At 38.0% G+C, this 16864-nt stretch overlaps 1 protein-coding gene across 2 annotated transcripts in view; it reads left to right on the forward strand.

The window, feature by feature from the left end:
• Nucleotides 1–16864, forward strand: part of Spata6 (spermatogenesis associated 6) — a 101080-nt gene that overhangs the window by 78728 nt on the left and 5488 nt on the right. For both annotated transcript variants that reach the window (XM_036180024.1, XM_036180025.1), the window contains exon 12: nucleotides 10942–11033. In XM_036180024.1, coding sequence (XP_036035917.1) covers nucleotides 10942–11033 — 92 coding nt within the window. The remainder of the gene's footprint in view (nucleotides 1–10941; nucleotides 11034–16864) is intronic.

The raw sequence follows: 16864 nt of genomic DNA on the forward strand, positions 1-16864 counted from the left end.
GATGCTCCCAGTAGAAAGCCAGCTATGGCACCTCTTTGGGGTCATCTCCTCTGGAGACTCTTCTCACCACCATTACAGCTGTTTGAGCAGCTTTGTGGTATTTTTAAATAGCAGAAGTGTTAATGTCTACTCCATCCTATTCAGAAGGAGGAGACTCTCACTCCACTTTTTAAAATTAATTATTTGCCTCTGACTTACTGGGATGTGAATTAATGTTGTTCATGTTGGCTTATGTTAGGCATTAATTTCAATACAGTCCAGCAGCAAGCAGAGCACAAACTTATAATTAGCCAACATTTCCTGCCTGTGTTCATTCATATAGCATCCCCTCTCTAAGTAGCTGTGTGCTCTGCACAGCACTGTGCAAAGCTCAGAGGCTCTTCTCATGAAATCAGATTTTCTCCCCATAAGGAGCATACAGTGTTTTAATAAACCACTGAATGAATATGAAACAGTAAAAAAGAAAACAGTGTGCTACAGCATGCAATTAAGTGTATGAATAAAAAGCATAAGCATGCATTATTGTTCTCTCAGAGAAAAACTGAAAAAAAAAAAGAATAGTAAGGTTCACTAGAGGCTAGGCCCTGTGCACAAATTAGTCTATTTTTCCTTTCAATAATCTTGTAAATTAAGTATTATTAGGTAATAAGTAGTATTTCAAAGATGAGGAAGCTGATACCCAGAAAGGTTAAGTGACATATATAAGGTTGCACAGTTACTGTAGATGCTTTTAACCAGGATTTGAATTCAGGTGACATCCTTAATCTTAACCATTCCATTCTATGGTGATGAATACTAAGTGTAGCCACATACTCAAGTGACCAGAGATGTGGTCAAGCTTATACAGGTAAAAATACATTCCCTTAAGAGTCATAGATATATACATGCTCAAGGATAAGTCAGTCTGAATACAGCAGACATGCCCACTGACCTACTTGTTGTAAAAGGATTTTTTTTTTCCTTTTTGGTAAGGAAATTAATTTGGTAACAGTGAGTGGGAAGTTGGTTTAGGGCCAGAATTAGGATTATGAATGAGACTTACCAAAGCAGTGTGATGGAGGAATCAATCAGGAAAGATGTGATTTGCCAGGAAATATTGTAGTTTATATTTGATAGTTTGGAACTGAAATATACATTTAGTTGGAATTTATTGAACTGCCACTTTATGCCAGGCATTAAACTAAGTGATATTTTATGCCATCTTTGGAACCAGACTTTTGTCAAAGGTATTTCTTTAATTTCTTCATAGATGTTACAGATTTTTGTATATTTAGTATATGTAGCATGCTTACAAGGACAGTCATGTAATAGGTATTTAGTAAATCTTGGTCTTTAAAATCATGCACCTCCTAAGTGCTCTGGGGCTTGCAGTGCTCCATAAACTCAGACCTTCTGGAGCCCAAGCAGTGGTCTGACCCCACAGATGGACCAAACCCTGCCATTGCCTCTGTATCCTCACATTCGGCACCCAGGTCCCCTCTCCTCCATACCCAAAGGAAGCCTGAAGTAGGTGCTAAAAGAGATAAACCCAGGGTAGAGAGTTGGATCAATGGCTAAGAGTGCTTATTGCTCTTGAATATGACTTTAGTTCGATTCCCAGCACCCACATCATGGCTCACAAACATTCATAACTCCTGTTCTAGGGGGATCCAACACCTTTTGACCTCCAAGGGTACCAGACACAAGGCACACACATAGCATACACATGTAGGCAAAAAACCAAAAACAAACAAACAAACAACAAAAAATCACCACCAACAACAACAAAAAAAATAAGATAAAATAAATCTTAAAAACATTTAAAAAAATATAAGAGAAAGCCAAGGTAAAAGGTAAATCACCAGAAGATCCAAAACGTTGTCTACTAAACCTGAGCCTTCAAAGTGGAGCTAAAGCCTGAAAAGGCCCCTGCAAAGAAGGGAGGGAAGATTCCTGAAGGGAGAAAAGGGAAGATTCCCACAGAACAGAGATGCCAGACAGAGCAGGCCCAGCTAGCAGGGTGCTGCAGATACCAAGGGGAGAGTACAGATTTCATAGCTGAACTCATGCACAGTAGAGATGGAAATATCATTTGTCAAGTTTTATAAAGACGCAGAATTTGTTTTTATATAATTTTATTATTTATTTATTTATTTATTCATTTATTTATTTACTTTTACGTATCAGTCACGGATTCCCCTGTCCTCCTTCCTCCTGCCCTCTCCCCCCAGCCCCCCCCCATTCCCATCTCCTCCAGAGCAAGATCTCCCCTGGGGATTCAGCTCAACCTGCTAGATTCAGTCCAGGCAGGTCCAATCCCCTCCTCCCTTCATCCAGGCTGAGCAAAGTGTCCCAGCAGAGGCCTCAGGTTCCAAACAGCCAGCTCATGCACTAAGGACAGGTCCTGGTCCCATTGCCTGTGGGCCTCCCAAACAGTTCAAGCTAATCAACTATCTCACTTATCCAGAGGGCCTGATCCAGTTGGGGAATCCTCAGCTATTGGTTCATAGTTCATGGGTTTCCACTAGTTTGGCTATTTGTCCCTGTGCTTTTTCGAATCATGGTGTCAACCATTCTCAATCATACAATCACTTTTCTTTCTCAATGATTGGACTCCTGGAGTTCCACCTGGGGCCTGGCTGTGGATCTCTGCATCCGCTTCCATCAGTCATTGGATGAAAGTTCTACCACGACAGGGTGCTTGGCCATCCAGTCACCAGAATAGTTCAGTTCGGGCTTTCTCTCGACCATTGCCAGTAGTCTATTGTGGAGGTATCTTTGTGGATTTTTGGGGACCTCTCTAGCACTTTGCTTCTTCCTATTCCCATAGGGTCTTCATTTATCATGGTCTCTTTTTTCTTTTTCTCCTTCTCTGTTCTTGATCCAGCTGGGATCTTCCACTCCCCTTAGCTCTCTTTCCCTTGACCCTTGCCCTTCATTACCCCCTCTCACGTCCAGTTTGCTCATGTAGATTTCATCCATTTCTCTGTTGTTGGGCAATCCCTGTGTCTTTCTTAGGGTCCTGTTTTCTAGCAGCATTGTTTGTAATAGCCAGAACCTGGAAACAACCTAGATGCCCTTCAACTGAAGAATGGATAAATAAAATGTGGCATATACACAATTGAAGTACTACTCAGCAGAGAAAAACAATGATATCATGAGGTTTGCAGGCAAATGGATGGATCTAGAAAAAAATCATGCTGAGTGAGGTAACCCAGACTCAGAAAGACAAACATGGTATGTACTCACTCATAGGAGGATACTAGATGTAAAACAAAGGATGACTAGACTGCTACTCAGAACTCCAGGAAGGTTACCTAGAAAACAGGACCCTAAAAAAGAATTGGGGTTTTTTAAAGCTCTTTAATCACACAAAACATTTCATTGTTTTTGGAGGATGACACATGTCACTAAGAGACTGTCTCCCGAGCCTGCCCGATGTGTGAAAAGTACCTTTCCCTAGTTGTTTTTAAAGACTCCCAGAAGGGATTCCACAGTGACACATGGCCACTACTTACAGAATGACTTACTGTGTGGGAAGACTCCAATTCATTTTTATTTTTATTCTTTCCTCCTCTCCCACCATCAACATAGACTAAGTCTCTTAAAACCATGGCACTGTTGGGACCTGACCCCTGAAAATACTTTGGACTCTGCAGTGGCTTCATACATAGCGGTCCTCAGAAAAGCAGAGGTTCATTTTTAAAAAGACTATGGACCTTCAGATGGATCAATGCCATTTTCATGTTCTGATTCTGAAAAATGTTAGACAATAAGCTAAATGTGAAGTGTTAGCTATTTCTCTAAACTATCTCTCTTCATAGTATCTCATGAAGACTTGATTGGATCCCATAGCTGCTTTCTGACTTTGTTGGTCAGTACAAGAAGGGACAGCGATGTTCTTGTACATGGTTAATGACTGACTGCTCTTGTCTTAAAATATCATGATTGTTTGCTAATATACATATACATATATATATACATACATACACACACACACACACACACACACACACACACACACACACATATATATATATATATATATATATATATATATATATACATAAATATAAAATGATGCAGGAAAATAGTTTGACTCAGGAAAAAAATCACTTATCTATGGTGTAGAGACAAGGGATTATGATGATGATAATGAAGGCTCTGGAGATGAATTCAAGCATTCAGGCTCAAAGGCAGACACATTTCTCACAGAACTATCCCACTGCCTTCATCTCTTTTTTGGTAAGCAACTTAAGAGTAGAGTTTGGGTTGGGGATTTAGCTCAGTGGTAGAGCGCTTGCCTAGCAATCACAAGGCCCTTGGTTTGATCCTCAGCTCAAAAAAAAAAAAAAAGAGTAGATTTTACCAGGAATTTGTGAGATTTACTTTTTTTTAGGAATAATTTTGGTTTTGTTAACTCTCTTGTGTGTGCATGTATAAAAAAAATATATATGTATTTCTTCAAAATTATGTATTTGATTTTTCTTTTATTTCTTTCTATCTAATAATTTCTCCATCCCTGGAATTGTTTTGATGGCTGTATATAGCATTTATTCTCTCTGTCCTTCCTATGTCTGTCTGTCTGTCTGTCTATCTATCTATCTGTCTGTCTGTCTGTCTGTCTATCTACATATATATCTATATGTTTCTGGTTGTAGATTTCCCTGTAAGTGCTGCATTAGCTTGATCATTTAATTTTGTTGCTATTTTTTGGTATTGTTTTGTTCAGCATACTTTTTTTTATTTCTATTGCAAGTTTTTCTTTACCTTTGAGTTACTTAAAAATGTGTTAGAGTCCCAAGTTCTCTTTAAAAGTAGATATAGAAGTGTACTGTGGGAGGTTCTGTATGTCAAATGTGTTGCTCTGATTGGTTAATAAATAAAACACTGATTGCCCAGTAGCCAGGAAGGAAGTATAGGCAGGACAAATAGAGAAGAGAATTCTGGGAAGTGGAAGGCTGAGGCAAAGAGACACTGTCAGCTGCCACCATGACAAGGGAGATGTAAAGTACTGGTAAGCCATGAGCCACGTGGCAAAGTATAGATTACTAGAAATGGGTTAATTTCAGATAGAAGAACTAGATAGCAAGAAGCCTGCCATGGCCATACAGTTTGTAAGCAATATAAGTCTCTGTGTGTTTACTTGGTTGGGTCTGAGCAGCTGTGGGACTGGCAGGTAAGAGAAATTTGTCCTGACTGTGGGCCAGGCAGGAAAACTCTAACTACAAAGAAAAAAACTCTAGCTACAAAGGTATTCTTTTTTGTTTCAGAAAAGTTTCAGAAGCTCCTTGCATCCACTGGAGGAGTTGTAAATATCTGCTTTCAGTGGCTGTCCTTAAGTGGATGCACAGAGCTTCTGAAACTTTTGAAGTTATCAGACAGATGCCCTGTGGTTTTCCCCTGCATGCTCCTTCACAGGTGGCACACCAGCCTCCTTTGTTAATTAGTTGCCACACTGACAGGCTGTCCTGTCACTTCATTTCATTGCACATGTTTTCTGAGGGTTTTTGGTACTTGTATTTGGGTAGTTTTACATTTTTTACCTCATTATTATGTATTTTCCTCCTTTGTGCAATAGACTGAATTTTAACAATGTGTACATGTGTAAAACAGCATCCAGGTCGCTTGCAACATTACTGATACCCTCAATTATTTTGAGTAATTTCTTAGGGGACTTCTTTCCACTAAATGCCATAGTATTCTAATATATGATAATGTGTAGACTAGTTAGATGTGGTTTTGAACATTCAAAATTGCATAATATTATGATTTCATGTCTTATTTCTTATTTTTGTGTAACATGCATGTCTTCTTTTTTTCTGTGTAGATAGATACAGCAAATTATGCTCCACAAAGAAATTCTTGGAATCTAGATATGTTCATTCATTTACATATTATGTATGGGCACAGTAGCAGAAGTGAGAATTGACATTTCACAAAGGATACCACAGCTAGTCTACTGTATTTCTAGTTTGAGGCTAATGTACATGCACTACTTTACCTAGTGTTGTGTATGTCTTTTGATGGACAAGCACTAATTTGAAATGTAACTAAGAAGGACTTAATGGAGGGGGACAAGAAATTTGGGTATTCATGAGTTGAAGACAGTATTAAATGTACACTCATATGTATAAAGAAAGATATATGTATGTATACATATAAATATTTATATATGGAGAAAGGGAGAAAATAAATGAGAAATCAGGAACAGAGGAGAGGAGAGGGGAAGGGAGGGATCTTGGGGATGAGATACACTTAACATGAACTTCATTTATCTTTCACATACACTTAATATGCCTAAAACCTGAAGATTATTACATAAAAAAATTTAAGCCCTTTTAAAATATTATCCCTATTTTGATTTAATCCATTTTATGAGGTCAGTGTAGAATTTTCCATTTTTGATGTCTTTGTTGACACTCAAATAATTTGAATATTGAAGCATTTTGAACTTGGATTAGGGATACTTAATTTGCAATGCTTTTTGATTCTGGATTCCTACGATTTTCTTTATGTTTTAAAAGATGTGAGGATAGGTGTTAAGCCAGCTGAGTATGCTTATTCAGGACTTATTTAGGAGTCCTCGTCCACTGTCTCTTCAAGTATGTGTTAGAAGAATTTCTTTATTTTTACTATTTGAATGTGGAACTATACTTTTAGATCTCTTGATTTTGCCTCACAAGTATCTTGAAATATTTTTTTTAAGTTTTAATATTATTTTATTATTTTCTATATATGAGTGTTTTGCCTGCATGTCTGTGTACCATTATGTGCTGGTGCCTGCTGAAACCAGAATGGGATATCAGACCCCCAGGAACTGGAGTTTCAGACATTTGTGAGCCACAATGTGGGGGTGCTGAGAACTAAACCTTGGGCCTCTGAAAGAGCTGGGTCCTCCTAACTGCTGAGGCAGCTCTCCAGACCTGGATTCTTTGTATTTGTCATTCTGCTTGTTTTTATTATGGCTATTTTGAAACTTAATTTTGATTATTACAAATCTAATGTGCTGTCACACCTACCTATCAAGTTGCTTATTTCAGCAACTATAATTTTAGTTCTAAAATATGTTATTCATCTTCATGGACTCATGCCTGAAATTCATTAATGCATGTCCAGTTGTTCAACTTTCCATCAATTTTCCTAATCATATTGTATTGATCACAAATAATTTAAAGTGCATGTCTCCTAAAATTTGATGTTCTGTATGTGTTTGAATTTGCATCTTTGTCTTTCCTACTTCTTTGTGGTGATGGTATCCTGGCTGTAGGTGCATTGATTATTTTTACATTAAGTTCTGTATATGTTTAAAATGCTTTTGGCTTTCTACATGAAGAAAGGATTTTGTTTTTCTTTCCCAGGCATGTGGCATTAAGGGTTAATAACTCTAATCCAACAGGGAGAGACCTGATTTCAGGCTATACTGAGTTTTGATGAAGCTCAGTTTATCTTTACTCAGAGTCCTGAGTTCGGCTCTCATTTGTGGCATTAGCCCTCACTTCAACCTTTAGGCCTTTACCATAGACCAAGTCATTTCTTTCCTGCTTGTCAAATGTGGTGAAGTGACATTTGACTATTTTAGAGAAATATGTACTCAAAGGACACTTGGCTTCAGAGAACAGAAGGCTTAGTTCTTAACATTTCCATACTAGGAAGTTATTTACATGGCAGTGTTTCGGTCAGTGTTGCCCTGCATATGTGACAGTGGGCCACAGAGAGTATATCACCTGGTCATGTCATAACTATTTTAATTTAAGAATACACACTAAGCTAATGGTGCATTTCTCAAGATAATGCTAAGTGACACATGACTATACTGAGTCCCCTCTGTCTGTTTATTTTGACACCTTTTGAAAGGCTAGTTTAGTATTTTCCATCTTCTCTATTTGGCAGCTGCCTTGACTGAGGTGAGGCCGGCTGCTCTTGGAAGTCAGGTGTCATTGGGCACATACTCCTTGCAAATAGTTGGGTATCAGTTCATCATCCTGTTCAGGACTTCAGTGCTTATCTGCTTTCTATCATTCTTTCTGGTAAATGTTTCTTTTAGATTATAGGGCATGTTTTCTTTGATATTCAGACATGTTAGGGTTAGCTTATCTGTCACTAGCCTTCCCAGCTTCAGAAGTCAGCAAATGCATTCACATTTTTTCCTGTGTTTGAAGACTTTCTAGGCTTCAATTTTAAATCTTTATGCTTATGGGATTCATAAAACATTCTACTTACCCTTCCCATATGTAGAAATTAGTCTTTGTTTCCATGGCCAGGGCTGGATTTTTATCTTAGCTAGTCAGTGTCTGTATTTTATAAACAGTTCCAGTGGGGACACTGAAGTGTCGGTAGTACTTTGAGGGATTTGTTTCTTGTGTGTGCAGTGCCTCTTGACCTTGTAGATGATCCTTATCTCTAAACACTGTTAGACTGTAGGAGACTGCACTCTGCATTCCAGATTTTTTGGCTAAGATTTATTCCATGATGTCCCAGGAAGCTTTGTGAGTCAATACATGCCATGATTTGGAAACTGATTGGATCTATAAGACATTAAAGAATTTAAATTTCATCTTCTATTCTTGTACAATCATGAAAAGCCTTTGTGGTTTCTCACATTGACCTTTCTTCAAACATTAGCTGTGGTCCTCAGCCTCTAGTCCATGCACAAATCTTCAAATCCTTAACAAAAATAGAGGTGTACACTATAAATCCACTTTTGAAAGGATTGCCTCTCTGATGACAATCTGTAATCTTCATTAGGTTTCCTCCTAATATCCTAAAAGTATTTTTTTTCAGCTTTCTTAGTTTATAACACAAGTAGCTGTTTACTATAAATTTTCCCAACTAACATCAAAGCAATTTCTGTATGTTTTTATGGGGGTGTGTCTCTTTGTGTTTTTCTATTGCTACCACCTATTATCATAACTTATGGGTTCAAATTGATCATCTAATATTTCTGTAGACTAGAGGTCTGACAAAGGGGAATACCCAGCTAAATTCTAGGTAACTCTTCTATGCCTGTCTCCCTTCCCCCATCTCAGTCAGAGGCGCTCGTCCTACCTTTAAATGGTCTTTCGGAGCACTCTTTCTAGTCAGATCCATCTGGCTGCGTGTGTATACGTGAGATGACTTTTCCTATCTGTAGTCTGAAACAAGAAGAGAGTTATATGGTAATGCAGTGTGTTTTGTTTCTTGGGTCAGAATTCCCTACAGGCTGTCCTTGATCCAGATGGGCAGTGTTCTCTGTGAGTGGTGTTAGCTATGTGTTCTTACCCCCCCCCAAGACAACCCTTCCACTTATTTCTTCACTTGTCAGTCTTTCTGACCTGACTGTATGCCAATCAAGAAAAAGACCCTCTGGATAATTGAGACAATTGAATAGCTTGATCTGTTTGGGAGGCACACAGGCTGTGGGACCAGGACCTGTCCTTAGTGCATGAGCTGGCTGTTTGGAACCTTGGGCTTACACAGGGACACTTTGCTCAGTCTGGAAGTAGGGGACAGGACCTGCCTGTACTGAATCCACCAGGTTTAAATGAATCCCCAGGGGTGTCTTGGTCCTGGAGGACATGGGAATGGAGGGGAGGGGCTTGGGGAAGGTGGGGGGGGGGGTGGGAGGGGGGAGGACAGGAGAACCCATGGCTGATGTATAAAATTAAAACACATAATAATAATAAAATGAAAAAAAAAGAAAAAGACCGAATAGAAAGTTTGAAAATAAATGTTTAAATATTTATCATTTAGGTTCTAGCTAAAAGAAAACTATTTTAATAGTCAACAAAAATGTTAAAGAGAAAAGAATATGCCAGTAGAAATATATGGAATTATTCATATAGGTAAGACCCAAAAGTCTTGACAACTAAAATTGTATGTACATTTTCCAAAATGTTTTATCTTGATTATGTATTATTGACTGTCACTTGACAATGCATGTGTCCTTTGCTGATGCAGTTTTTGCTGTCAGTAAATTTAAAAAACAAAACAAAAAAAAAAACCCATTTTCTTCATAATGTGTGTTGATGTGTTTTCTTACCTGAGGATGGGCCCTTCTTCTGTCAATGCTATTCCCTGTGTGTTTCCCTACCTACTCTCTTTACCTGTGTCTGTTGACTAAGGAGTAAGTGGTGATGGCTAAGATTAGAACAGAACTTAATATGATATTACAGAAAACACATGTCAACTTACAGCTTGCAAAACTAGCTCAGATGACCTCCTGTTTCCAATACCTTTATGTGTATTTAGTAGAAGTTAAGAATGGGAACTTTGGCTACATGTGATTATATCAATTCACTCATATTTCAATTTTTCATTTTGTGGTTTATTATTTTGGCTTATCATTATCAGTAAATCATTTCCTCTGTAAGTCATGGGTGCATGCTTGCATATGTATAATTTTCTCAAGCATTGTACTTTATGTCTCAGAAGGCAAGAATAATCTTTTTGGAGTTTATATAAAATATATATCTCTTTATTAATTTACATATCTTAATATATCCACTACCATTTTTCCTTGTTCATAAAATATTTACTGAATGACTCATCTTCATTAACCATTACTAACCAAATTATAATAAAAATAATATGCTCTTTTGAAAACATACATACAAGTAATATTATACAGATTGAGCATGTTATATTTACGAATATATATGCATATATATGCCTGTAGCAATAATTAATGAAAAAAGAGGCCATAGTTTTGAAAGTGAGCAAGGTGGGGTATGTGGGAGGATTTGGAGGGAAAGGGAAATGATATAATTATATTATAATCCCCAAATAAAGAGAAATAATTTTAAAATGTTATTGAGAGCTAAAGCATTCTCAACAGTTTGTTTCTGTCCTCAGATGTCTAAGCACTTGATTCTTGATTCAGTCTCTTATAGTGAAGATGAAAAGGCACATTTCCTACAGAATCATAACAGCCATATTAAAAACAATGAGAAAATAATTAATGGAAATATTTTAATTTTTCAGGATGAGAGAGACCCAGAGAAAGAGGAAGAACTGGAACTGAAAAGAGGTCTTTTATATAGAGACTCTGCCTATGACAGTGACCCTGAATATAGGTATGGACTTGCTTCTGTATGCAGAAATCTTTCTTATAGATAGCATAAAAATAACCCATTTATCTTTTTTTCTAGATTTTAATCTTAATTTTATTCTTAAAATTATAGATATGTGTGTCTTTATGTGGATATGTGTACGTGATTGCAGATACCTGTGGAGCTTGGAGACATGGGATCTCGCTGGAGCTGGAGTTATTGTCTGTTAACCCCCACAGTGTGGATGTTTGGAACTGAACTTGGGTCCTCTGCAAAATCAGTAGGCACTGTTAACCATTGAGCCATCTCCAGCCCAGTTACATTTTTTTTTCCTTACTGGAGCTTTTGGATAAAAAACACACTTAAGAGATAGGGGGATGACTTAGGAAAGTGCTTGCGGAGCAAGCATGAGGACTGAGTTCCCACTCCCCAGTACCCATGCTGGGGGTGGAAGACAAGCAGCTGTACACTTCTGTTTGTTATTCCAGCACTGTGGAATCAGAGACAGAGGAGTCATGGGACCTATTGACCAGGTAGTGTTGCTGAATTGGCCAACTCTAGATTCAGTGCGAGACCCTACCTCAAAAAATAAGGTGTAGGATAATTGAGAAAAACACCGGACATTGACTTCTGCCTCTATACACACATGCTCATCCATTTGCACACATGCACACATGCACATACACTCACACATGAATAGCCAACTCACAATGATGCTTTTCCTCCTGTTTAGGATTTGAGTGCCCAGCAAATTCATGTGTTTCATGATACATTTGTCCTAAACTAAAAATAGTTCCCAAAATTAGATGAGTAAATCTTTTCAAAATAATGAAGAAAAAAATCTGTTCTCCTAAAATTTAAGGGATATTAGTAATAAAAACAATTTGGAAAGATTATACTAGTAGATTTCATTTTGAAAGTTCTGTGTCAATGGCTATGAGATGCAGAATTAAAAATGGTGAATCATGGGTAGTTAAAACTATTGCTGCTCTACCGTGGAGTACCATATGAGTTTTTCACCACAAAATTCCTTAGAGATTTACATAGATGCTCCATGAAGTGGAATTTTTTTTTCCAGCTGGAGTTTGCACCAAAATAGTAACCTTGGCTGGAACCTCTATGAGCATGTGAAGGCACAGCATGAGTGTGATCTCCTTTCCCAAAGTCATTGCCTCCCAATCAAGAGATAGCCTGGGCCTCTTATGAACGTGGGTTGACTATTGTAGATGGTTTTGAAAGAGAAACAGTGAAGAAAGGAAAAGAAGGGTTCAGAGGGCACATAGTTTATGCAAAGTTATTTCTCTTCTTGGTTGTTCTTTCTTAAAATGTCTCTTCCTTAGATTGCTATACCAACTAGTGTTTTGCCAATTTGACATACGCTAGAATCACCTGAGAAAATGCCTCCATAAGATTAGCCTGTAGGCAAGACTGTGGGATTTCTTTTTTATTTTTTATTTTTATTTATTTATTTATTTATTTATTTATTTATTTATTTATTTATTTTTTGAGACAGGGTTTCTCTGTAGCTTTGGACTCTGTCCTGGAACTTGCTTTGTAGACCAGGCTGGCCTCGAACTCACAGAGATCCACCTGGCTCTGCCTCCCGAGTGCTGGGATTACAGGTGTGCGCCACCACCGCCAGGCCAGGATGTTTTCTTAATTAGTAATTGATGTGGGAGGGCCCAGCATTGTCCTTTGTGAGTAGTGCCACTTCTGGGATGACCTGGTGAGTATGAAAAAGAAGTCTGAGCAAGCTATGTGGAGCAAGCTAGTAAGCAGCATCCCCCCGCCCCCATTCTGCTTGGCCTCTGCTTCAGCCTCTGCTCCCAGGTTCCTGTCCTGTTTGAGTTTCTGCCCTGACTTCCCGCACTGATGGATTATTACTGGAAGTGTAAAATGAAATAAACCCTTTCCTTTCCAAAGTGTTTTTGGTCATAGTCGTTATCACAGCAATAGAAACCCTAACTAATAAAATTGTTTTATAAATTACCACCCCAGTTTTGATGGTTAAATCAATATAATTCTGGTTTGGGCAAGAAATAAGAGAAATAAGAAATAAGTTTGATGTTGGAAAGGGTCTGATCTTTGAAGTTTTGTATAAATAATAATTGCCTGTGTTGTTTCTTAGAAATACAGATTTCCACCTGGTAACTCCAAAGGTTGTGGTTTCTGCATGGAGATAAAACCAAAACTGTGCATTAATAAAAGTCCTGGAGGGTTCTAATACAGTGAGTGTGAGAACAACACTTTGACAAACTCTGCTCTTGACTTGAAGTTTCCCATAAACAGTGATTCTTGCTCTTGTTCATCAGTGGCAATAATTAACACTCTGTGTTAATTCACTGTTGTGTTAACCCTCAGAAGCTTTAGATAAGAGTTTAGCAGCTACTAAAAAATTCTTTGCTCCTTTCTGGTGTCACTTCACAGTACTCACCATTTATGTACATCCTTGGACCAACAGGATGGGTGCACAGGCCTTCAGAATTGGTCACAGAGTGGTTTTGATATTTTGCCCTGGAAGCTTCTCCTCAAGTGATCAGAGTGTTGTTTTAGTTTTATCTTGAATTCATGTGCTTCCTGTTAAGTGGGACTGAGAGGCAGGCACCTTCTCACAGCAAGCCATGAAAGCTTTTCTTGTTACAGAATCCCCAGGGAAGAAAAATAAGTGACTTATAAGTGGCTAGTCTGCAGTACACTCATCTGCACAGATTTTTGGCTAATGCTTGAAAGAAGGATGGTAACATAGCATCTTCTCCCTCAGTTTAATAACTGTGTTTAAGAGAACTCTGCCATTGAGTGCCACCCAAAGTGTGGTTCATATTAGTAGCATTAACATCTGCTTAGAGATCCAAAGTCTCAGGGCCCCACATGAGGTATATTCTATTGGAAACTTGGGGAATGGCCCAGAAACCTGAATTACAGCAATGACTCTGGTGCATATTAAAGTGTGAAGCATTTCCAAACCTCATTGGTCCATACAATGGTTTGTAAGGCTTTCCTTTAAAGTGGCTTCTTTTATTGTTTTATTAATGAAAAATGGCCAGGAGTCACATATTAGGGTAAAACCTGATATATCTACAGAGTGGCAGAGAAAACGATCAGTGACCTCTACTCTCTATGGTTCCCCAATTGAAAGGGCTGCACACCTCATTTGGCCCCTCCTTATTCCTCTTATGTGTCCATCTATCTCCTCTGAGTCCTCCAGAAAACTCTATTGTCCACTTTGGTGAGTAGAATATGTACCCTGCCTTCTGAACCAAGACCTGACTCTATGGGCAGTCTTGGAGCAACAACACAAACAAATGTCTGGCAACACACCTTCGTATAGTGTCTTTAAAAGAATGTTATCAGACCACAATATAATCTCTCCCTGTTATCTGTTCTAAAGCCCAAGACTAAATCTTTTCTCCTTCCTACCATCCAGCCATCCAGCCAGCCTCTAGAACATACACCACATGCTCAGAACTTTTCTGCATGTTTTATTTGTTGAGGTTTTTGCTTGATAGAAACCATTATTGAGTATTATGACAAGGAGCTCATATCTTATAATCTAAAATACCTATAATCATACAGATTCTAATATTACAACTTTAAAGTACTAAGCATGCTAGTGTCTTAAAATCTTTCTCAATTCTGGTTCTTTAGGTATAAGTAGTACATTATATTTTATTACTTATGTAATGTACTACTTTTCTGTTCCCATGATAAAACAACACAATTAAGGAAACTTACAGAAGAAAGAATTTATTTGGGCTTATGGTTCCAGAGGGATAAGAGTCATCATGGTAGGAAAGCATGGCATCAGTATGTATGTATGTATACAACTGTTATTTTATCAGAAGGCTATTCATGAGAAGTGAGTCATAAGCTATGTGTAAAATACTACTCATCTTGACCCTTCATTTAAACTGACAAACAACAACAACAACAACAAAAACCAACCCTCTAGGCCTCAAATGGTTTACATCCCTTTTCTAAATTAATCACCAATAATCCTTTTGTTTCTTAATCCACTCTAAATTTCCTAAAAGAGTCCTCTGTTCTTATTTTGATTTTTCTCTGCATAGCAATGTCACAGTCCACTAAAGAGCTGTCTATTCAAGTAAATAGTCATAAGTTGTTGGAAATGCATGCTACGTTTAAAACAATAACACCATTCCTGCTTTGAAGCTAGTTGATACAGTTTTAGCAAGACTTTATTAAATGATTTTTGAACAAGTGCTGGAGATATTATTGGTAAAATGAGAAGTGAAGTTGTTTAAAAAGCTCATTTCTATGTTATGTTTTTTAGTGCCATACACACATTTGAATTTACAGCAATGTAAAAAATTCAGTTGTTCACAATTAGAGATTCTGGAATGTCTAGAGGTAAATAATACTGTGTTTAGGATTCTGATGTTTGTGTTTGCACCTCTCCATAGACTTCATACTAAGACTCATTGTGCTCAGATCTGTATTTTATAATTTGGACTTTTACTTGTTTTATTTGCTTTAAATTTTTTGGGAATTTCATACATACATATAATATGTTTTGAACAAATCCACCGTCACTCCTCCCCATTCCCTATCCCCATCACCACTGTTCCTCACCAACATTATGTACTGTTTTATAACGCCACTGAGTCCCCTTAGTGTTAATGTGTATGTCTAGTGTTCAGGGGTGTGGGACCATATACTGGAGCAATTTAAGCCTCTCAAGAGGCAATACCCTTACTTTCCCTCTCCAACAGCCACACAAATTGCTAATAGGTGGGATCCAAGGGCACCCATCATCCATGTTGGAATTTTAGCTGTCCTGATCTGGTATAAGACTCATGCAGGCAGTTATAGCTGCTGTGAGTTCCTGGTGTAATGACCCTGTCATGTCTGGCAAATTCTGTTTTACTATAGACCTTTACCTACTACCTCTAGATCTTATAATCTGTGGCTTCTTCTACAATGATCCCTGAGCCTGGGGAAGAAGTGTGAGACTGATACCCCATTTAGAGCCAAGCACTCCCAAAGTGTCTTATTTTCTGCATGGTGACCAGTAGTGGACCTCTATATTCATGTCCAGATACTACAAAAAGAAGGTTCTCTGATAGGGGTTGAAATTGCACTAATCTATATGTGTAATGATAGGAACTTAAAGGGCAATTTATTACTATGTCCATTCAGCAGGATAATAGCATTAAACTCTCTCCTAGGGAATATGATCTGTTTAGCCATATATCATGGCCCAATTAATAGTACCAGGTAGGAGTTTTAACTTGGAGAGTTTTAAGTCCAATCAGAAAGTGGGTGGTTTCTCCCATAATATTCATTTGTGCCCCTATTACATGAGTGGTCATATCTTGTCAGGCCAATCTTTATTATGACTCATAGTAGAATAACACTATTGGTCACTGTTCTCACCAAAGAAAGTATGCAATATTTTCCAGCAATAGGAAAGCTAGTAAGGATGAAATGTTTTGGTCAGTACCAGTTTGATTTCTCCGTGCACTATGACTCAGATATGTGGTGTCTACAGCAATTGGGCCTTAAGTTTTAGAAATACCTAGGCACAATAGTGATGCCCTGTAATGTTTTGAGGAGGGAAATTGGCAGGGAGGGGGTTCTGAACATACCCAAAAAGAAGTAATCCATATCTGGCACTGGTCTTTTTGTCTGACAGCCTGGGTGTTTGAGAAAGGCATTCCACCACCCCTGTTATAGAGTAACTACCCCAAATTCCTAATAAGCATCAATAATAATAGGTCTCAATATGTCATTTTCAAAAGTCTTTAGTGTTGTTATCCTGCCTGAATTTCTCAGCCCCTCCTACTCTACCTCATTTAACCCTTCTCATGTCATTATTGAGCTTTCACTCTTCATAC

The sequence above is a fragment of the Onychomys torridus genome, chromosome 2 (genome assembly GCF_903995425.1).
Source record: "Onychomys torridus chromosome 2, mOncTor1.1, whole genome shotgun sequence".
Classification (NCBI taxonomy): domain Eukaryota; kingdom Metazoa; phylum Chordata; class Mammalia; order Rodentia; family Cricetidae; genus Onychomys; species Onychomys torridus.